Source organism: Rousettus aegyptiacus, unplaced genomic scaffold, assembly GCF_014176215.1.
Source record: "Rousettus aegyptiacus isolate mRouAeg1 unplaced genomic scaffold, mRouAeg1.p scaffold_m13_p_4, whole genome shotgun sequence".
Lineage (NCBI taxonomy): Eukaryota > Metazoa > Chordata > Mammalia > Chiroptera > Pteropodidae > Rousettus > Rousettus aegyptiacus.
In genome coordinates, this window is record NW_023416307.1 from 49,936,662 (window position 1) to 49,960,489 (window position 23,828).

The following is a 23,828-nucleotide window of genomic DNA, read 5'->3' on the forward strand; positions in this document are numbered from 1 at the left end:
TGGCCATGCCACCCTGAACAAGCCCGATGTCTGATCTCAGAACTAAACAGGGTTGGGCCTAGTTAGACCACCTAGGAAGACCAGAAGCTGTAGGCATAAATAATAATAACAAATTTTTAAAAATAAAAAAACTAGGAATAAAGCATATATTTGCCTATAGTGTTTAGTATATCATATCTTAATAGTTATCTAAGCATAGCCTTGTATCCACATGAGAGAATGAACCCAAACAGAAGGAATCCCAACATTTAAGGAACAAATTGTATATACTGTTCCTAATAACAAAAGATTATACTTTATACCCAGCAATCTTGATACTTTTCAAATAAGAAAGCAGTCTCATCACCGTGGGAACATGGACTCCAAACCCAAATGATTATCATGGGAAAGAGGTGTCCCTGTTAATATTGTTATTGCTCAATGCTAGTATTATCAGGATTTTAAGTTGTTATAGTTTCTCCCTCTTACCTGTACTTTTTTCATTTTCAGATGATAACCACGGATTCCTAATGCAGTAGAAAGGCCCTACCTGGATCTTCAAGAACCCTAGATAACAACATCTCACTGATACACACCATTAACTCACTGGAACCAGAAGGAAAATGACAGTTAAAGAGCACTGACCATAAGCCAAGCATTAGCACACATCATTTCAACCTTGTAACTACCCTATGTGTTAGACAGTAATGCTAAATTACAGAAGGAGACAGGACGCTTAGGGAGGTTAACTTACACCAGGACCTTTAATTCGCATATGGCAAAACTAAGACTCTGATTGTAGGTCATGTGACCAGAAACTGAGCTGGTTACCTCCAAAGCAAAAAATACCTATTATCTTTTCTCTACAAAAACAACCTGATTGTTCATTTCACCTTTCACTTTTAATACTTGTGAGCAAAGAATTACCCAGAAAACAGACTTAAAAAGAGTTAAATCCATTATTGTTTACCTACTGCTTTCACCAAACTAATGAACCAAAAAGGAAAAGTGCATTTGGAATACAATTTCACTTTAAAAATACTAAAATTTCAATGTGACCAAGAAACAGGATAAAATGTTAGGGGAAAAAAAATAACGAAAAACTATAGAGTTCAAATCATAGTCCATCCTGCAAGGACAAAAGGTAATAATATAAAAAAATAAAGTCTGAGGTGTTATTTAAGAAGTTAAATGACTCATGTTAAATCAACTGTGTTAGTGTTTTCTTGAGACAACATCCCACCCTGACTATGGAATGGGCTTCACTATGTTGTGCACATAAGAAATGCAAATGCTTGGTTTTCCAACAACTTATAATACACGTTAGAAATCACAAATAAGAAAGACATGAAATATCTAAGAACAAACTTAAGTAATGTGCAAATCCTAAGTAAAAAGCACTATAAAATTCTAGTAAGGGGCATAAATGGAGTAATTATTTTTAGACAAGAAAATGCAAATATCATAAATGCAATATTCCTGAAATTAAGCTAGAAATATACTGCAACACCAATCAAAACCCATGGTTTGTTTGCTTTTTTAATTGAAAAAACAAATTCGATATTCATCTCGGGACAAAAATGTGAGAAATCCCTAGAAATTTTTGAAAAGGATTAAAAGGGAAGAGGTGAACAAGGGGCAAGAGAGGAAAAGGAGGGCCTAGTCCTATCAATCTATAAAAGTTACTATAGTAATTAAAGCAGAATTCTGCTAGCATAGAAATAGAAAAACCAAGTCTAAAAAAAGACCCAGTGGCAGGCAGGTGGCATCTCATAACCACAGGGAAAAGATGAATCAATCAACAAATAACTTTAGAACTGACTAAATCTTTTATTCACAATTGGAATTCATTCTGGTATAAAAAATGAAGTACGGATCCATCTCTACTTTTTTTCAAATGGCTACATGTAAAAATAACACATTAATAGTCTAGAAGAAAATAGGGTTGAACATTTTTATATAATTGAAACAGGAACGATCTTTAAGTTTTTTTCCCAGTTCATGACCACAAACATTTTTAAATAAAATGGCAGTCACCTCATAATTCCTTTGGAACTTTTATGCCTTTATAAACATGTATTTCTTAAAGATAGAAGTAGCACACCACACTTATTCTTGAAACTGCTTTTTTCCATTCAATACACCATGCTGCATTTTTTTCCCTAAGTGAGTTCAAAACAATCTAGCAGTCCATTAAATGGGTATGTCATATTTTAACCAATTCCCCATTGATGACCATTTGGGAATTTTAGCTCCATAAATAATGTCCCAACTAAAACTTTTGATATAGTATGGTTGTATTGCTTTCTCAAAACAACTGCTAATTTCTGGGTCTAAGTAAATTTTTACTTTGATTTTTGTTATATATGTGTATGAAATTTTAATATTTATGGAGACAAATTGGTATATTCTGAGTTTCCTATTAAACATTAAGATGTCTTATCAATGAGATCATAAAAATGGTCTCCTGTATTTGTTTTACAACTTTATTGAACTTATTCATATATCACAAAATTCAACCTCTTAAAAGTATACAATTCAGTGATTTTATATATTCAGAGATGTGCAAATATCACTACTACCTAATTCCATAAGTTTGCATTGCCCCTCAAAGAAACTTTGTACCTGTTAGCAGTCACTCCTCATTCTCCTCCCCCGCAGTTCCCGGCAACCATTGACCTACTTATTATCTCTATGTATTTACCTACCCTGGACATTTCAAATCAACAGAATCATAAGGTATATGGCCTTTTTAAAATCTGGCTTCCTTCACTTAACAAGTTTCAAGATTCCCCCACAATGAAACATGTATCAGTAGTCTACCTTTTTATGGAACAATAATAGTCTATTGTATAGATATACCAAATACTATTTATCTGTTCATCAGTTCCTGGACATTTAGGTTGTTTCCACTTTTTGACTATTATAAATAATGATGCTATGAACAAATTGTGTACAAAAGTTTTTGTGCCTGTACTTGTTTCTAATTAAATTTTTAATCCATCTGGAATATACTGTGACATAGGAATCTCTTTCCTTCCAAAACAAATAGCTAATCTAAGTACAGAATTCTAGACTTTCATATCCTCCGAGTTTTTCAGCAACTGTCATCACAAAGCATCCAACTTGATTTTGAAGAGAGTGACTTTCCTTTTAAGGTCATATTTCATCAGTTTATGCAATATTTAATAAAATTATGAAAGTAAACTGGAATAAGTACGACCAGCTCTTGATAAATATATAAATCTGCTGTAATGAGCATTATGTGCAGTTATATTAGAGAAAGCCAAAATTCAGCATTACCATGGAATTTAATACTGGCTAATGTTATAAAAGTCAATGAAGGAAGCATCTACTACACTGTCCTATATTGACTCCTATTCTGATTGCTTTATTAATCCTGATTACTCAAGTTTAGTTCCTTTGTTGAATTTGTCTCTTTGTGTTGACTTTCCTTGTATGTTTGGTGACAGATTCTGGGTTCATCTCTATTTGGGTAACTTGATGGGCTAGGGAAGGGCTAGCCCATGAGCAGTAGCTGTTGCTATGTCTTGAACTATTTTCAGTGGGATTACGGATGCTAAGAACCCAAATGGATGTTCCTAATTCTTCCCAGGTGTTACAAGTAATGGAGCAGGGGGAAAAGGAAATTTCTGTCCCTTCCCACCAATCTTCGGTTCTTAGAATTTCAGTCCTGTATGTCAATTACATCTCAATAAAACTCGGCAGGGGGAGAGGATTTCAGATATATTCGTTGCCGATACATGGCATAGGCAGGGAGAGGTGCTTTTGTTGAGATTCTCCAACTATTCAGTCTTTTACCATGGGTCTTCCCTTGCGTCCCCATCTCCACCATCTCCAGAAATAGGACTCACTCAGTGTTGCACCATTTTCCTGCACCCATCTTTTCTTTTGCCACTGGGCCTACCCTCTGGATTCTTCCCTCTACTTTCTGCCTTTGAGGAGTTTCTCAGTTTCTGGTTCACCGAAACACTGCTATTTGTTTTTGAGTATAGAGACAAATACGTGTTTACTTCATCCTCTTAAACCTGGAACTGCTATTGGTTTCTGACAGCTATTTTTTACTAAGTGAAAAAAGCTTTCTTTATTCTTAGTTTTGAGATTTACACACAAGGAAAGCCGAGTTTTATAAACAGATTTTTCAGTAACTGCTCAGATACCATGATTTTTCTCCTTTAGTCTATTAAAATAATGAATTACATGGCAGATTACAAATGTCAATTCTGTAAAACTTTCTTCTTCCTCACATTATGCTACAGTTTTACTGTATGCCATGTTCAATTGATCATTTTTGGAAATACTACATATATAAGTTAATTGGTATTTGTGGGTAAAGGCTAACTTTTTCAGGTTTATGTATCATGGTCCTGCTAACCCCATAGTAGGGGAATTGGTCTGTACCTATTTTAGGACAGTACAAACAACAGAAATAGTTGTTTTTTAATATTTGCCAGAACTCTACGCTGTGACTTTTTGTGAGGGAAAAACTTTTTATACATGCTTAATGGTTGGGAAAACAAAATATTCAGAATTGTTTAAACCACCAAAAAGTAACTCTCCTAACTCCCCAGAAAAAGCCATTTGTAACAATTTGATATATCTGTCCAGATATGTGCTACACAAATATATGTGCACACATACATACACATATACTCATCCTAAATATGTACATGTGTCTTTTAATAAAATGGCATCATTCTGCTTTGCAACTTGCTTTTTTCACTTTATAGATAGCTTTCGGTATCAAAATATAGATCGAATTTATTCCTTAACAGTTTCATAGTATATTATTACCTGGATGTGCAATAATTTATACTTCCATAAAACATCTATTTTGTTGTTTTTAATTTTTATTTTTTATTTTTTTTTTATGCCTACAGCATCTGGTCTTCCTAGGTGGTCATCCATCCACGTACTAACCAGGCCCAACCTTGTTTGGCTTCTGAGATCAGACACTCGGCTTGTTCAGGACCACGGATCATGGCTCATGGCTCCACTGGGACACGAACCCAGGACCTTCTACATGTAAAGCAGACGTACTAACCGCTACACCATGGAACCACATCTGTCTTTAGTTTTTATGACCAGGCAGTAAGTAATGTCCCTGTAAAATATACTTGTACTCTTCTATGTCTTGGACAAATTGTAAGAAGGGAAATGGGTCACAGACTGATACTACCATAGTCTTCCAAAAACGTTTATGCCAACCTACTTCATTGGGTAGATTTTGACAATTAGATTTTTCAAAGCATGATATAAAGACTTGAAGCCATAAAGACAGATAAATTTTACTACGTAAAAATTGAAAATTTCTGTTAAGCAAAAAAGAACATAAAGTCAGGGTAGTGAGGCTTTTACCTTTTGGGGGAGAAAAATTCTTTTAACATTTATAATTAAAATTTAACATCTTTAAAATTAGAATAATGCTAACTAAGGTACATGAAGGTAGAAATCAGTGTATCCTGTTTGATGCTATATTCACAGACTAGGACAGTCATACATTAAATAAAATATAAATAATCCAGTAGAAAAACAGGTAAAAGAAAATTATATAAACAAAAAATGGCCAACAAACATAGAAAAATAATGTTCAAACTTTAAACTTAAAAATCCAAATTAAAACAATTCATGTCTGTAAGACTGGCAAAGTTTAACAAGTATGAATTGGTTCAACCTTTTAGAGGGTAATTTCACAATTCTCTTAAAATTTGAAGTGAGTATTCTTCTACCATTAAATTACTAAGAATTTAACTTACAGAAACAATTGTGTAAGTAAAAAGAAGTAATTTCATTGCACCGATGTTTATAGAAGGAAACAGCTGGAAGTAACACAAGTTCATCAATCAAGAATTAAATAAATTATGGGACATCTATATAATGCAGCAATATAAAAGGCTTTAAAAAGAATGTCTAATTGCTTAAAGAGAAATCCATGTGTGGGAGGACATAACAGGACTCTCTCTCCTAGGAAGGATAATAGACAGCAAGTGTGGGCTGGAGGTTGGGGGAGAATAAAGGAAGAGTGCATACCAGAAAGGCAGATTGACAGCTGTTCATCATCCACTGGAGATGCTTTTTGACTGTTCTTCCCACCTCCCACTTGATTTTCTAGTTTGAGTCCACTGTACGTCAGAGGAGCCTCCAGTGGACTTTTACAGTAAGGATGGTCCAGCAACTTAGAACTAAGAATGTTCTGCTTCAGAGATCCATCCTCATCCATCTGGCATAGGCTCTCTTTCTGAATAATCTCTTCAGACACAGGCCCATCTACACGACTTACAGATTGATCTGCCCCAGATACTGACAGTTTTACCCTGTCATCATTGACAGTACTTGTACAATTTTCCTGACCCAGAGTCACAGCTTCTCTTTCAGTTTCCGAGATAAACGTGTTACTAGAATGTTGTTCTGGTAAGGGGATGTCATGAATCATCTCCGTACACTCCCACTTAGGAGAGGAACAGGGTGACTGGTCCCAGGTGTATGTGGCACTGCCATTCTGTTGGTCAGAGAATGCTTCATCTAAATTGAGCTCCTTGCCCAAGAAAAGGCTTCCTTTAGTACAGCCATCAGGCATATGAGAGTTCTTTCCCTTCAGCACAGCACTGCTGTCCATATCTGGGAAGTACGGTTGATGCCGATAAGAAGGGTCTTTAAGTTCTGGGGAAGGGAATGGGCTGCAACTGCCACCCTCACCGTTCTTCCTACGGGTCTCTTGATGGTCCCCAGTGACCTGCACCCAGCTTTGCTGAGCTTTTTTTAGCTTGCAAACTTTGCTTTTTGTTCTGAAGTGCTGGGATCTGAGAATCCTGTACCGAAATCTAATCATGGATAATTTCTCATACATCATAAGGGGAGATACTTTTATTCTTCTATGTTGGTTAAGTTGGAACTTTTTTGGAGTCAGGGGTCCCCCATTCCTGTGGCGCTCCAGCCCTTGGTAGCAGCCATAACAAAAGCGCTTTCTCTTATGGTTGCTCAAGGTGACCACAATCGTGCCACTCTCACCTGGACTCTGGCTCTCCCCATTGAACGTCATGGGAAAGTCAGAAGCTTGCAGCTCCGTCCTAGGTCTGTGACCAATGGCCTGGCCTAAAACACTATTTGTTGGCAAGTCAGCAACTGCTTTTGAGAGACTTTTCCCTCTGCAATATTCATGGTCAGAGTTCTTTGCTGATGACAGCAACTTCTCCGCTTGGAGTTTCAGGAGGGTCCTTGAAGAGGAAATTAAGTGTTTAGTGCCTTTTCTTTTCACTTTAGAGGTTATATTACTAACATTTTCAACAGCCAAACTGGACTTTGTTTTAGCAAAAAAGGGTTCATCTTGGATCCATGTTTTCTGGATTTGAAAGGTGTTCTTTCTGAACTGGAAATGCCTCAACTGCCTGCTCCAGGTAATTGGCCTTCCCAACTTTGTTTTCAGAATGCACAAGTGCTGGTGAAAGTAGAACTTCTTAAAGCCTCCAAATCCAGTGTTCCATTTTTCAGAAAAGGCTAAATGGATTCCTTTCCTCCAGAGAATTTTCCTCTGTTTTTTCATTTTTCTGATGCATAATGAGATCTGGATGTAGCTATAAAGAGAAAGAAAAGTTATATTTCTACCTTAAAAATAGTCATAAAGATATATTCACAGAAATGTTAGAAAATTGAAAAAAAGAAAGCATATGAAGTTCATGAAGTTTACACTATCAGACATAATGTAATCCTACCTGATCAAGGTTTTCCTCACAATGAGACCCCAAAAACCTCCCAAACTCCACACAGCAGATTAATTCCCCTACCTTATCCAAGATTGGAAGTTTATCATTCAGATAGGTTAAAGTAGGAGCTATGCTGATGGGGATCCCAGACACAGTTGGAAGATGGAATTACATATTGAATATAGACTCCCGGAACTTTCCCACTCATCTCCCAGAGCCCTGTGCAGTTTGTCTTATCCAGGATGGAGAATGGAAGATTATTTATTCTCTAGAGAATATGATTAGTTCACAAGAAAATACATATAAACAGAAATTCTCCCCAAGATGGCCTAAGATAGCCCACAGTACATCCTTGAAGTTGACAAGTCCCATTGGATGCCCAGAACTTCCAAGTAAGTTCTTAGTGGTCATTCTTTAAAGTGACAGGATAACCAAGAATCACCAGTCTTCTAGGGATGAAAAGTAGATCAAAACAAACAGATAAAAGCAAAAACTTTATATAGAAGTCAGCTTTAAAAAACCAAGGTAGGGGTATGGAAGGGGAGTTATTATAGTTTAATGGGTAGAGTTTCAGATTAGGAATATGAAAAAGGTTCTAAAGATGAATTGTGCTAATGGTTGCACACCAATGTGAATGTATATAATGCCATTACTATATACCTAAAAATGATTAAATTGGTAATTTTATGTTATGTATTTTACCATAATGAAAAAAAAGGAAAGAAAAAAACAACATAATCCTCCAAGAAGTAAAAGAAAATTCACTAGGAAAAAAACAAGAATGTTATTTTTTACAAAACAGGAATAACCAAAAATAAAGGGGCCTGGGGAATTAAAAATAATAGCAGTGGGGGTGGCTTGATAGTGTAGTGGTTAGCACGTCTGTTTTACATGCAGAAGGTCCTGGGTTTGCGCCCCAGGTGGAGCCACAGACCACACACACCCAGGTGCACCAGGTCCCAGGTACACACCACGAGCGTGTGGGAGAGGACGCCACACCTTCAGAGATCCAGTTCTTAAGGGGAAACAGCAACATTCATAGGTCAGGGGTGGAAAGTGGGATGAAAATTACAGAGGGGAAAAAAAATAATAGCAGAAATGAAAAACTCAAGAGAAAGTATAGGGCTACTATGGCCATGCCTCCCTGAACGAACCCGATCCTGTCTAATCTCAAAAGCTAAGGAGGGTCGAGTCTGGTTAGTATTTGGATGGCAGACCACCTAGGAAGACCAGGTGCTGTAGGAAAGAAAGCGAAGGGCTAATCTCTCTAATATAAAGGACTCTAAAATGAGGAATGAAGAACAAAATGCCTGATGAAAAATGGAAAAAAGACAGGAGCCATAAAGATGTTTTGTTTTTTGTTTGTTTGTTTGTTTTTAGGGGGTGACTGCTTTATTTTTTAAATAACTTTTTAATTTTTAAATTCCAATGGGCATACGCTACTAGTTTTGGGTGTACATCATAATGATTAGACATTTATAAAACTTACAAAGTGATCAATCCGATAAATATAGTACCCATGCTTAGAGTAAATCTTAAAAGCCCTCATCACACACAAAAAAATAACTATGTATGGTGATGGATGTTAACTAGACTTATATTGAATTGTTATGTTTTATACCTGAAACTAATATGCCAATTTTGCCTAACCAAATAAAGTTGGCAAAAATTATGACAACACACTCTATTGGTGGGAATAAAGAAACTTTCATACTTCGCTGGTGGGAATATAAATTGACAAAATCCTTTTGGAGAAAAGTTTGGTAATATTTAATGAAAGTATTTACCTTTTAATCCAGCAACCCCACTTTTAGGAATTTACCCTAAAGATATACCACCTATAATAATGAAAATACATAGTATGAAGTTATTCACGGCAACATTGTTTGCAAGCACAAAATACTGGAAACAACCTAATGTCCATACATAGAAGAAAAAATAAGTAAATATGCATGTATCTGTCCTTTTGTGCCCTCCCCCCAAAACAAAATGCAATAAAAAACATAGAAAGGATAACCAGAAACTAATGAGAACGGTTACCTACAAGGGTATAGTAGATGGGAATGGGGTGAAAAGAATGAAGAACAAGAAAATAGTAGAAGGGATGAAAGGGGAGTGGCACTTCTCTGAATCTCTTTTTGAAAAGTTCTGACTTTTAGAACTATGTTAGTGCTTCGTATACTTTAAAAATATACAAAATCAGCCAAAAATTTCCAATAAAGACGGCAGAGTAGGTAAACACTGTACTCGTTTCCTACCATAAATACATCAAAATTACAACTACAGAACAGCCATCATTGAGAATCGCCTTAAGTCTAGCTGAAAAGAAATCTTATAACTTACAAGGATATACAGAACCTACTTCAAGACTAGTAAGAGGCTGCTCCCACAGTCACATGTGGCAGTTAAAAATTGGGAGGGATATCTCAGCTGCAGAAGTCTCCCTGAGAAGCGAGGGGTCCTGGACCTAAACCAAGCTCCCCAGCCCCAGGGAGAGAAGTCCCCACAACTTCTAGCTGTGAATACCAGCAGATACCCTGGCTGAGCGAAATGGAGAACTGCTAGAATCCCATGCATTCATCTTAAAAGGGCCCACTCATGGACTTACATGCTCTAAGCTCCAGTGTGGGGGCAGCAGCTCGAAAGGCACCAGGGACAGATGGGGAGGAACTAAATTGTGTTGCTTCAGGGCAAGGACTGAAGGGGCAGCTTTCACTCAGACAGAAGGACTGGCAAAAACCATTACTGCTTTGTTGAGCCCTTCCTCAACCCAGCCTGCACAATCAGGCGGGCTCCATCAACCAAGCTAACACCATTTACCCTGCCCGGGTGATTCTGAGACCCAGCCCCACCCAATCTGCAGGCCCACCTGAGCTTCCTTCTGGTGACTTTTCCCAAAAAAAACCCAGCCTGTTGTGGCTAATACTGCGGATTTTCCTAAAATCTCTCAAAGGTTCACAAACACCAAACAAGCAGCATCTAGCCTTGGCACGCCCAGTGCCTCTTGCGAAGCAGCCCCAAGCCAGGCACTAGTGGCAACTAGCCTCAGTTCACAGTTTAGCCTCTTCTAGGCACCTCAAAAATCCAGCACAGGTGGCAAATATTTGCAGATAACTTTGTAGCCACTTTGTAACCAATTGGCTCCGGGCATGACAAAGGGGGCAGCCAACTTTGGCCTGCACCAGAGCTTCTCCCAAGAGGCCCCAGAACCAACATATCCAGTGGCCAGCTTCAGACCACACCAGAGCACCACCCAACCACCTCCACAAACAACATACCCAAAATGGAGACTCAACAAGCACCAGAGTCCTGCTAAAGCAAATCCTGCTCCACAGGGTCACCCTCTGCATAAAAGCTCTTCCATGGTAGTCATGGCCAGTTCTCACAACCAATCAAACCGAGGGTCAATCCTTCCTATTGATGTGCAGACAGCAACCAAGGCTCAACTACAACAGGAAGGCAAAGAACCCACACAAGGGACACACCAGGAGCACCCAGCTCAGGTGACCAGGGAGACTACTCAACTGAGTCCCACAAGACACCTACTACATAAGGCCTTCTATCAAGACCAGAAGACATGGCAGCTCTACCTAATACACAGAAATAAACAGTGAGGCAGCCAAAATTAGGAGGCAAAGAAACATGTTCCAAATAAAAAACATGGCACAAAACTCCAGAAAAAGAACTAAACGAAATGGAGACAAGCAATCTACCAGATGCGAAGTTTAAAACATTGGTTATAAGCATGCTCAATGATCTCAGTGAGAACTTCAACAAAGACATAGGGAAACATAAAAATTGAGGTAGAAAATATAAAAAAGAACCAGTCAGGAATGAAGAATACAATAACTGAAGACTACATTAGAGGGACTACGAGTCCAGGAAGCATAGAAAAGTCCCAAACACAATGAACTCAAAGAGGCCCACGTCAAAACATATCATAATTAAAATACCAAAGGTTAAAGACAAAGAGAATCTTAAAAGCATCAAGAGAAGAGGAGTTAGTTACCTACAAAAGATCTCCCATAAGACTGTCAGCTGATTTCTCAACAGAAACTTTGCAAGCCAAAGGGGACCGCCACAAAATATTCAAAGTGGTAAAAAGCAACGACCTATAACCAAGATTACTCTATCAGGCAAGGCTATCATTTAGAATTGAAGGACAGATAAAGAGTTTTCCAGATAAGAAAAAGCTGAAGGAGTTAATTGCCACCAAACCTGTATGACAAGAAATGTTAAAGGAGTGGGGGAAAAAAATAAAGAAAATGCTATTTTAAAAAATAATTTAATTAAAACAATTTTTGAAGAAAAAGTTAAACTTCTTTAAGAACAATCAAAAATATAACTAATAAAATGGCAATACCTATCAATAATTACTTTGAATGTAAATGAAGTAAATGGTCCAATCAAAAGACATACAGGTAGCCAAATGGATAAGAAAATAAAACCCAAGATATGCTGTCTATAAGAGACTCATTTCAGATCAAAAGATACATAGACTGAAAAAAGATATACCATAAAAATAGAAATGGAAAAAAAAAAAAAAAAAAGCTGGGGTGGCTATAGTTATACCAGACGAAGTTAGACACTAAAACAAAGGCTATAACAAGAGACAAAGAGGGATCCAGTAACCCCACTCCTGGGTATTTATCTGAAGAAATCCAAACACTAATTCAAAAAGACATAAACATCAGTATGTTCACTGCATCATTATTTACAACAGCCAAGATATAGAAGCAACCAAGTGTCCATCAATATATGAATGGATGAAGAAGTGGTACATATATACAATGGAATATTACTCAGCCCCAAAAAAGAGTGAAATCTTGCCATCTGCAACAACATATATGGACTTGGAGGGTATTATGCTTAGTGAAATGAGTCAGACAAAGACAAATACTATATGACTTCACTTACATGTGGACTCTAAAAAACTAAAAGAACAAACAAAACAGAAACAAACTCATAGAGAATATTTTGATGGTTGCCAAATGGAATGGGGGTTAGAGGGATGGGTGAAGGGAAGGGATTAAGAGGTACAAATTGGTAATTACAAAACAGTCATGGGGATGTAAAGAACAACATGAGGAATATAGTCGATAATACTGTAATAACTCTATACGGTATCAGATGGGTACTAGATTTATTTGGGTTAATATCTTATAAGTTGTATAAATGTCTAATCATTTTGTACACCTGAAACTAATATAATATTGTATGTCGACTGTAACTGAAAAATAAAATATTTTTTTAAAAAATCAACCAGAATGCAGGAGGAATCCAAAATGAAATATAAACAGTAACAAAACTAACTGTATTATAAGTATATAACAATCACATTGAAAGAAGTAAAGCAGAGAAGAATTAGCCAAAGTAACTTTGGAAAATATTATTTTGACTGTATAAGACGAGAAACAAAAGGACTGTATATAAATACTGTACTATAGTTAGCTAATTTGTTTTTCACAGACGAATGAGTTAATTCCAAAACCATTTTGTAAGTATTCTAAAATTGAGCAAATAAGTAAATGTGTTATGGATAATTAGAACCAGGTTTCTTGCTCTTGGTGAAAGACGTTACAAATAATGAAACAGACAAAGTGAGATAGCTTTGACTCTATAGTGATAGTTTGAAATCAGAGGTATTTGTATGAACTTGTGGTGCTTAATAGATAGATACAGATCTAGAAATGTGCACACACACATATTTATTTTCTAACTCTGTCTACTTCAAGGGCCTAGAAGCAATAACATCCCAGTACCAATGGGCACCCCTATCACCCAGATCTTGGTTTCTAATTATTATTTGCCACTTAAAGAAACACCTGATTCCAGAGCTGGGGCAGAGGAAGAAGATGAACCTGGAATATTATTGTAGTGTCAGAAACTAAACAAATGCTCAAAAAATGATGGCATGTCAAAAAGACACAGGAGCCAACTTGTAGGGGCTCACAATGGCCAAAAAACCTGAGCAAATGAATATAAAATGATAGTAATGGATTATAGCTTAAAAATAAATATCCTGAGTCTACAGTGGTATAAATATCTGAGTAAATAAACAAACAGGGAGAAGGGATTTACATATAATTTCAAATTAATATAGAAAGAATGATGGAAATAGAAGTTATAATTTGCAACTCCTAAGAAATAACTGACTCATGCAAGAATCATCAATGGATGCTAAAATTAGAGGGCAAAAGTACAAGGAGAAACAAGACAGTTACATAGTCTCAAAGTGTCTCCCACAAGATAGGAAAAACTGTGCCTTTCAATGGAAAAACGTGGCACACATCACCTTAATCAGGTGATCAGTAATGAGACATACGGACGTCATATGCCTCTTGATGTGGTACAACATCACCTGTGTGGTATTCTTGTGGAAAATTTATAACCCGAATTTGATCATATAGGAAAAAACAGACAAACCACACTGAGGGTCACTTAATAGGATATCTGGCCAATAAAATTCAAATGTGTCAATCAATGTCATGAAAGAAATAAAACACTGAGGAACTGTCCCAAATTAAAGGATTAAGACTAAAGAGACAGGACAACTAATATAATATGTAATCCTGGACTGTGCAAAAGTCAGCGTGGAAAAGGAAATGTGGGTGGCAGTGTGTAATAATTTCAAGGTTTGCGAAGTTTTATGGTGCCCAACAAGTGCCTATAGTAACTGTGGTTATTTAAGAATAAAATAAAAATACTATTTCGTCTTTCAACTTATTTGATATTTTTGAAAAACTATCCAGTCGCTAGAGCATAATACTTAATAAGTTGTTTGACCTAATTATTTGAACTGTTAGGCCTAAGGACCCTATGAGATAAGATAATATGGGGGCTAGGAAAAGAAAGTTGAGGAACCTCTGGATGATGGTATTTTACCTTTTTTATCAATAGAAAAAGCACTTTAAAATAAACTTCTAAATATGAAATTCAAATATGCTCTCACTGTGTACTACTAATATAAAAGGAGATTTGGAATTTATTCTTCATAATACTCAAAGGTAATATAATTGCTGAGAAATCTTAAGATGTTTATTCTATTAAGAATATCATACAAAGCTGTCTAATTATAAGTCCATAACAAATTTCAACTGAAGAACGGGGAAAAGCACACAATTAATTTCTTGAAAATTCTCCCCAAATTAGAGAAGACTATCTGGACTGTGTCTTAAAAAGTAAAAATAATATAACATATTTCTGGTGATTATATATCAATAACAATGCTGAAATTATAAAAATATACAAACATCTATTAAATTTCCATTCAATAAATATTTGAGTTTCTACAAATATGACAGCACTGAACTTTCAAAAAATATATAGTCTAGTAGGAGGGTTATTTGAAAAAATGTTACTAACAGGTGTGATGCATATAAGAAAGGTAAAATTCAGAGCATTATGGGAATATCTGGCAAGAGGGTCAGGGAAGACCTCTGTGAAGAAATTATTTTTAACCTGAGACAAAGGATGAGAAAGAGCTACCAGGCAAAGGGAACAGATAAACAAAAGCCCAAGAGAGGAGGAAATGTAGTATTCCAAGGAACTAAAAAAACTGCCGTTAAAGGAGGAGCTGGAGGGGTAGGCAAGGAACAGAAAAGCTAAATCAATGATGCTGGCATTTCATATCAAGGTAGTTATGAAGCCACTGAAAGACAACAAGGGGCACAAGACCTGATTTGTACACTTAAAAAAATCATTCTACCTGCAGTGTGCAGAATGGCTGGGAGAAGGTGATAGCAAAGGAAACTTATTAGGAGGCTATTACAGGTAAATGTAGGCAAGGAGCAATAACCGCCTAGATTAAGGGGAAAATTGGGAGAATTAGCAAAGTCAATTGACCTTGAGACTTTTTTAAGGACAGAAATGATAGAACTGGATGGAAAGCCAGTCTGTATTTGGGTGGTGTTTTGGTACGAGCTACTGGACAGTGGTATAATTTATATGAAACTAATGGAGAGAGAGTGGAGGAAGGTTATACTGGCTAATTTTAGACATGTTAGATTTGAGATAATTATAAAAAATCCAAGTAGATGTATACTGTTGGATGCACAGGTCAAGAACTCTGAAAGGATGCCACGGGAATTCCAATTTAAGCCATCAGCTTATAGTAACCTCACCTAGAGAAAAAGTTGTAAAAGGGACTAGAGAATGTACCCTATAGCAGTATCCTGAGAACTCTAAGATGTAACGGTGAGGTAAAAGAAGACTACCAAGCAAAAGAAAGAAGGAATGATTAGGAAAATAAGGTGGAAAATCAGGTAAGTGTGGTGTCAGGAAAGCTAGCAAAGGGTTCCTAGGAGGGAAAGGGTCTGCCAAAGGCTGTTGAGAGATCAAGCAAGATAAGAATTTAAAAGTGTCCATTTGATTCTCATAACATTTACAAGAAAAATTGTAGAAGAATGGAGAAGATAAAAACCGAAGAGTAAAGAATACAATATTATATAAAACTGCTAAGAAGCCTGAGTAAATATGAGAGGGACATGGCAGACTTTTTTTTAAGGAAGAGATTTGTAAATATTTAAATGCATATGGAGTACTTTACTTATGGATGAAGATGGCAGACTGAACAGACACATCTTACTTTCACTTCCTCCTAAAACCCCAGTAAGATGAGAATAAAGAATTTCTTAAACTGCTTTTTAAAGATATTATTTACATACAGTAAAATGCACAGACCTTAAGGGTTTGTTTTTTAAAACATATGCACACACATAGAAGAGCGGGCAATAACAAAAACTTGGAATCTGGAATGCAAACTGACCTAAAGACCTAAGAAAGTTAAATCTCAAGCTTGCAAAGAGGAAAGCAATGCAATTTATACAACAGTGTCTCAAAACAGGTCAGGAAATAGCAGCAGCAGGTTCAGGGGTAAATACTGCGCTAAAAACGAGATGACTGCTAAAATCATTTAGATATCCCCATGCTCTCCACAAAATCAACAAACTGTCCCTCCCTCATCTTTACGGAGGTCTGGAGCATTATTCACGAAACCAGAGCAACACTGTCCAATAAAACTACTTAATGATAGAAATATTCTACATCTGCCCTGTACAATATGGTAGCCTCTAGACATGTGTGGTTACTGACCACTTGAAATGTACGTAGTGCAACTGAAGAACTAAATCTTTAATTTTATTTAATTTCAATTATTTAAATTTAAGTTGCTAGTGGCTACCATATTGGATAGTGCAACACTGAGGGTAAAACAAAGGATTCCTGGACTGGAAAACATCTGGTACAGCTGAGAAGGAGGATACCATACTAAAAATAGTTGAATTAAATGAATATAAGTGAATGTTTACATAATGAACACTAAGATTTCTACCCCTTCTTCTAATTTAGCTACAATTTCACTGGCAGCCTAGCTTATAAGCTCTAACCAGATCTGACGATTCTTCAAATCTAACTAGCTCAAAGACAAAAGACAAAAAATACTGCAAGTTCTCCAATAAAAGTATCTATCCAATGCACCCTAAAACTGACAAATTCCAAGCATGCACTAAGAGCACATGTAATCAAAATTAAAAGCAATATCCCCATGAAGTCTGTCTACATTTCTGCACCTGTATTCTCGGCCATGCTGTTTGCAAGCTCATGTTCACCAAATACCGACATTCCTTTAAAGATAAAACACACACACAAGGGAAGCAGAAGTGAGCTTTCAACTCCTGTTAGGTACTCAATGACCCTAGGACAACCCAAATTTTGAACAGTGCAGCCACTAGACAGGTTAACTCAAGCATCACTATGAAAAAGTTCTTTCTCCTAGAGGTGAAAAGACAGTGATGAGACTAGCTGTTGTGTAGTAATAAACAGAAAAATGAGACAGAATGGTTTACAGTTGGAAACAAGATTAAAAAAAAATTCCCCACGGGCATAAGAGAGCATGGATGACCATACAAAAAGATCAAGACTGAGAACTGGAGACGACTTGTACATTTACTTACTTGTATCTACTGACGATACTTTCATCACATTCAGCCACCAGAGATAAAGTAGATTTAAGTACTCAATTTTGGTCTCAAGTCCTTACAGAAAGAGAAGACTGTCTCAAGAACCAACAAGTGACTTCTCAACTCCACTTTTCACTGGGTCGTCAAATTGTTACACCACCACTCCTGCCTTTGTTTCTTTGTTAAATCTGTATTATCAGTTTAGATTAAAATTGTGACTTTGGGTTCATATTTATCCTTTCTTAATACCACTACTTGAAAATACCTCTACTTTGCTCTGTTAAGAATCTGAAATTCAGTAATTGTTAAAACTTCAGAATTAAGGAATTTTAAAGACAAAAATAAAAAAAATTTAGAATCTTATACACCTACAACTAACAATACTGTATGTCAACTATAATTTAAAAAATAAAAATATAAAAATGTAAATAGAAAAAAAATTTAGAGACTCAGTGACTTGGTTTTTCATCTGGGATATATATGTCTCTCTGGACGCTAAATTCATAGACCACCTATCTGTTAACATGATTTTTAATCAGTGACTTTAGAATATCCTTATCATCTGGTGGTAGGAAGTTAACATGTTACAAACTGGGTCATTTTTAGAAAGAAAATAATTCGGCACCTTTCTTTAAAGGATTTATGATGTAGGGTCCATTTCTGACTCTACATAGAATAGGAATTACTAGAGCAATGAGAAGCCTATCAAAGAATAACTTTCATGGTCAATATATCTCTCTAAAAGAGAATGTTCAACTCTGCCTAATGGCCTATTACCTTAATAATTTTGAAAATACTACCTCTCCACAAAGTCATCAAGTTTTCACTATAACAGGTCGAAAAAATACACACAAGGCACTGTTACCACCTTATCAGTTCATCCTTTCTAGGCTTCTACCAAATTCTTTAAACCAGTGGCACAGTACAATTTAACCAAGAAAAAGAGACTAAAATTTCAAGGACAAGCTTAAAGCAAATACTGAAAGCCTTTAGTTACATCTGGTGTTTATAAAGCAATCTACAGCCCAGTTCTCAAACATAGAAGGCTGGCTAGTGATACAAAGTTAAGTGATCGTGCATACCAAGACTGAGGAGGGGGAGAAAGCACTGGGTTTATGATAAGCCAGTACAAAAGCAAAATATTCTTAAATTGGAATTTTTCCATGGTATGGCACAAAAGCCTACTAAAAAACTAATTTATAAAGTGATAATAATCTTTATATTATTCTGCCAACAAACAGAGCTAAGCAACATTTAGTATGAAATTTTACTTGAGGAGTCTAATTACATAGGAAACGATAAAAACAGAACTACAGAGCTACTGACTTAACGGACTTTTTTCTAACTTCTGGGCTCAAATACCGCAAAACCTGAAATAGTACTATTAATTCAAGTATGGTTATTTGTTAAGGAAAGGACAAGAAAGAGAAAAAAATTAAGGCATGGAAGGCAACAAATTAGTTGGGCATGACACTCATCTCTCTGGGCCTATTTATAAACTAAAATGTGAAACCTGATCTATATGTGTTTTGAAATCATGAGTATTACCTGAGAAGCCTTTTAAAAACCAAATACCCAGGTCTCACTTCAGGGCCACTGAGGTAGTGTCCAGGCATCTAAGATTTGGTTTTCATTCCTCAAATGCTTCTAATGACCAGTCAGGTTTTTAAGTTACAAGATGAGACAGATGACCTCAAGGTCCCTTCTTTATCCATGACATACTTAAAGTTCCAAATTGAAAATTCCGTGGCAAAGGAACTGAAGATTGTACTTGGCTACATACTGCACAGCAGCCATCATCATGCTCCACTGAGGAAAGGAAAGCATCCTTCATTTGTGTAAGCAGGCAATTTTAAGAACAGGGGCTACTCACCCAAGTCACAGACTGCATCTCCCATCCCTCCTCCGCAAACACTTCTCTAACTTAGGGTCTATTAAACTTCAGTGGCGAATGATGTTCTCTGTCCTACATAGAGAAAGGCATCTTTTCATACTTAGAACTGTAATGTCCAACCACTCAAAGGGTTCAAGTTCCTGTATTTACTCCCTGCACATTTTCAATTAACATGAAATATTTTAAAGGCAGAGTAAGGTGTCCTCAGAAATATTTGCAAAGAATTCCTTGTAAAGTGGCCAAGGTATAAATGAAGTCCCTCCCAGCTTTTCTCCTAGAAAGGGCCCACTGGACAAAGTTATCTTGAGTGAGGAGCAAAACTGATTTGCGTCAACCTCCTTCATATACCAATAATGTTTTATCAATAAGCATGAGACATCTCCCTAACCAGAAGATTCTGATTTCTTCCTAATGCTGGTTCTAACCATACAAGATCCTACTATCTCTTCCGGCACCTTTCTCTCCATACCAAGCCTAGCTATTATAGATAAGCAAACAAACGTAACTAGGATCCTACCATTAAGCATCCTGGATATCCTTAAAACAAGGGTAACTAGATTCCCAAAACATTTCAAGATTAGCGTTCTACTGTCTTCATTTCGTTTAAATTCGCCCTACTAATTTATAAAGGTATAAGAAAGCTCCACTTTATAGGCGGTCAAAAATGTCTAAGTGTCAAGCACGAGATTAAAACCACTACTAAATGGCAAGCTAGGATTTCAACTCAGCTCTTCTGACTCTTAAGTCCAAAACGCTTCCCACATCCTCTCCATCCCTCTTCCCCCAATAAAGCGGCCCTACAGTCGAACTGGGGTTGATACTTCCCTAGCACAGAGAGAATAGAAATATCAGGCTTCGCATCACCCTAAAGTCCAACTGTGCCATAAGCGTTCACTAAAATAGGGTCCCAGGAGTGTGAGGTAAGGAATCGAAGGCAGGCAGGAAGAACTGGGAGAATAAGAACCCTTGATTTCCACGACGGCAGGAGCTGGAGGACCTGTAACAGCAGCTCTCTCTCTCTCTCTAAGCTTTCTCAGGCTTCGGGAGAAGCGGCCGGGGGCGCTACTTTTCTCCGCTTCTGCGTCGTACATCTCGAACTGGAGAGAAAGAGGGGAGGACAGCGGTCCCTCGGGACGAGCTCCCTCCCCGCCCCCAGGAAGGTACAGTGGCGACCAGGGAGAAATCTGCTGCCTCGGGTTCGAGCGTAGGAGGAGGGCAGCGCTTGAGGCCTCCAGGCCAGAGTGCTGAGCTGGCGCGCAGCGGCGCGGGAACGGCCAGGCAGCCGGGTCTGTAAGCCATTCGGCCGATGTGACACCTGGGCTCCCGCTTACCTCCGTCCCTCGCTGCCCTCACCTGCCCCGACGCGAGCCCAGACAATGCGGCAGCTCCGACTGCGGCCCTGCCTTCCCCAGCTCTCGAGGAAGCCCGTCAGCGACAGGGTGTCCGGCCTGCTCACAGCGACCACGGCGGCCGAGCTTCCTTTGGAGCCGCTGCCGCGATACCGGCGCTCACTTACATCGTCACCTCCTTCCCTGCCCTTCCGCCTCAGCCCCGCCCGCGCAGCGTGCGTCGTGGGAGGGCCAGCGACTGCCCGGCACTGGGGCCGTGGCTCCGCCTCCCCGCCGCTTCCGGCGACGTGCGCTCTTCCGCTTCCCCCGGGACGTCAGGCTGTTGCCCTGGTCTTCGCTGTCTCGGCTCGCTCTACGTCCCTCGCCCGGCGCCTCGTTCCAAACGCGTGAGGTCTTGCAGAAACTGATTTAAAAATTACAGAGGCTCTGCAAAGCGAGTTTCAGACATCCGTTCAGCCCCTCATAAATTTTTACCCTAAAGAGGCTCGGGCAGACCGCGGCTCCCTTCACTAAACGCTTTTCCCTTGTGCGAAAAGCGAAAGACGTTCCTGCTCTGGATGCTGCGGCCCAGGCATTTCTTCTCCGGTACTCCCATGATGACCTTACCCAACGGTATTGTAATGTGCTTCGCTAGCTGTGCCCTGCTCTCCACTGAAAACACTTCCACTGGAGGGCGGAACCCGATTTTAGTCACCGTAGTAGCCCGACACCAAATAGTGACTGGCCTACAAGTGCTTAGTAAGTCGGTATGGTAAATTTGTTATTCTCTTTATAATGAGAGAGGAAAGCGACTTCAGCCTGATATGTTAAAGCACAATTCACTGAACATTTTTTTTTTAATGTGAACATGAAATCTCTTGCAAGCCTTGAGTCTAATTGTGGGGAAAGAGACATAAATATAATACAATATCCTGACAGGTAGAAAACATATAATAGATGTATGGTGGAAGATAAATTCAATTTTGGAGATACTTGATTCTGAGTAGAGTGGAGACGGGATTCTGAGTAGAGTGGAGACGGATACAATGGAGTGCCAGGAGCTGGGTGCTAGGCGTCTTGTGCCCCAGGTGCAAGCAATAAGGGTGTGCCTTTACTGTAAAGAAGATGAAAACAATAGTAAAACCGACTATAATGTGGTTTGCTTTTAATTATCACGTGTCAGCAAATTCTCAACAGTATTGAAAATTAAGTTTTCCTTTCCAAACAAAAGCTTTTCTCAGTCTTTTAAACAGTTGCTATAGTTACTACTGAGTTTTACAACAGTCATGTGCCACTTCACAGGGATACATGCTGTGATTTCAACATTGTGCGAACATCAGTGTACTCAGATAAACCTACATGGTATAGCCTACTACACACCTAGGCTAGATGGTATAATTTATTTTTATACAAAGGAGAAAAAATAATTTTCTCTGCCTTCTGAGTTCTTGACTGAGACATCCCTGTAGTAAAAGATAGTTTAAAAAGAGAAAAAAAAAGTTTAACAATATGTCTACCTGGTGTTAAAAAACAATTCAACTGAATAAACTTGAAGACCTAATTGGCTTTAATTAAGGGATTCATGAATGAGGCAGCATCCCATCTAGCAGCTAGAAGGGTACTCTGATTAAGACATACAAAATGGAAGGTTTTTATTGGCAAAAAGAGGGTGGACTAAAGTTAAAAGTGGATTAGGATGGAACTAAGAAATTAAAAGAATGGATTATTTCAAGCAAGGACAGATTACCTCACTAACGTTTATCAGGAAATTATATATTGATTAAATCTAAGTTTGGTATCAAGGGTGTTCAGCTCAGGTGAAGCCATTCTAGGCCTGTGGTTTGTTTTTTTATTTTTTTGTTTTTTTAACACTCGGAAGGACTCAGGAAAACTAAATAACTTGCCAAAATGGCTGAAGCTACCACCTAAAATACTGTCTTCAACTGAAGACAAAAGAAGAAGTTGTGGCTAGGAGGAGTCCTTATGGGAGGTTACCAGGAAAAACACAATAAACAAGGGTAAGCTTGTTATGCAGATTTAAGTCATTTTCTGCATTCATATGGGTTTCTGGAAGGTCATCCTCCTTTTCCTGGTATAGCTAGGGAGGCACTCTTACATCTGGAGATTTCCCTTACAAATGTATTTTACAAAGGATAACTCTTACTTGATTTCCAGAGTTTCTTCCATGTCTACTGTTTCTTAAAATTAACCAGCCTAAAATAATCCTAATGCCAAAGACACATATTTTAGGGTGACAAATTCTGTTCCTCTACAGCTCATAGGCTACAAACCTGTACAGCATAGCATGTTGTAGGCAATTGTAACACAACGGTATTTGTGTAATGTGTTGCTCTCAGATGCATTAATATACATGGTCTGTTAAGGGGGGAAATTTTTCAAATGGCCAACTTCTGCTTGCTTGTTTAATGTTTAACCAGGGCGTAGTTCTAGGAGATATTATGTGCAAAGATATGCTAATGTTAAGGGTGTAGTTATCCTGTGCAAAATATGCTAATATAAGGGCGTAGTTATCCTGTGCAAAGATATGCTAATGGCTAACTTCTGCTTCTGTAAACCTGCTTGCTTGTTTAATGAAGTTTTGGGCTTTATAAGCTGCCTCCTCAGGAAGTTCGAAGCTGATTCTCTAGTGGGGAGAGTCAGTCGCTGGCTGGCTTAATAAAGGCTCATAATTAACCTCAGTTGGTTCCGTGGGGGGCCTCAGATTTAAACGCACCACAACATGTCCTTGACTGAAAGGTCACTGTGTGGTGCGTGACTGTATGTAAGCTTCAGTTGACCTGGTTCCTCAGTTCTAATGTAAATCTTTTGAGATTTCCACTTCCAGCAAAGATGGAATAACATCAGATTTACCTTTCCAACGGAAACAACCCAAAAGCCAGACGGAAAATATGAAACATCACTTTTCAAGACATTTGATATAAGGCAG

At 37.9% G+C, this 23,828-nt stretch overlaps 1 protein-coding gene across 6 annotated transcripts in view; it reads right to left on the reverse strand.

Annotated features, from left to right (window-relative positions):
* SENP5 (SUMO specific peptidase 5) overlaps positions 1-21,092 on the reverse strand; it is a 40,154-nt gene extending 19,062 nt beyond the window's left edge. The window contains exons 1-4 of one of the 6 annotated variants that reach the window (XM_036219097.1): positions 20,907-21,091; positions 20,518-20,650; positions 19,533-19,625; positions 6,031-7,571 (exon numbers count right to left, since the gene is read on the reverse strand). In XM_036219097.1, coding sequence (XP_036074990.1) covers positions 6,031-7,540 — 1,510 coding nt within the window. In that variant the 5' untranslated portion in view covers positions 7,541-7,571; positions 19,533-19,625; positions 20,518-20,650; positions 20,907-21,091. Of the gene's footprint in view, positions 1-6,030; positions 7,572-19,532; positions 20,651-20,884 lie in introns of all 6 variants that reach the window. The other 5 variants (XM_016135281.2, XM_016135278.2, XM_016135277.2 and 2 more) reach the window with 5 other exon arrangements.
* Positions 21,093-23,828: the final 2,736 nt, after the last annotated feature.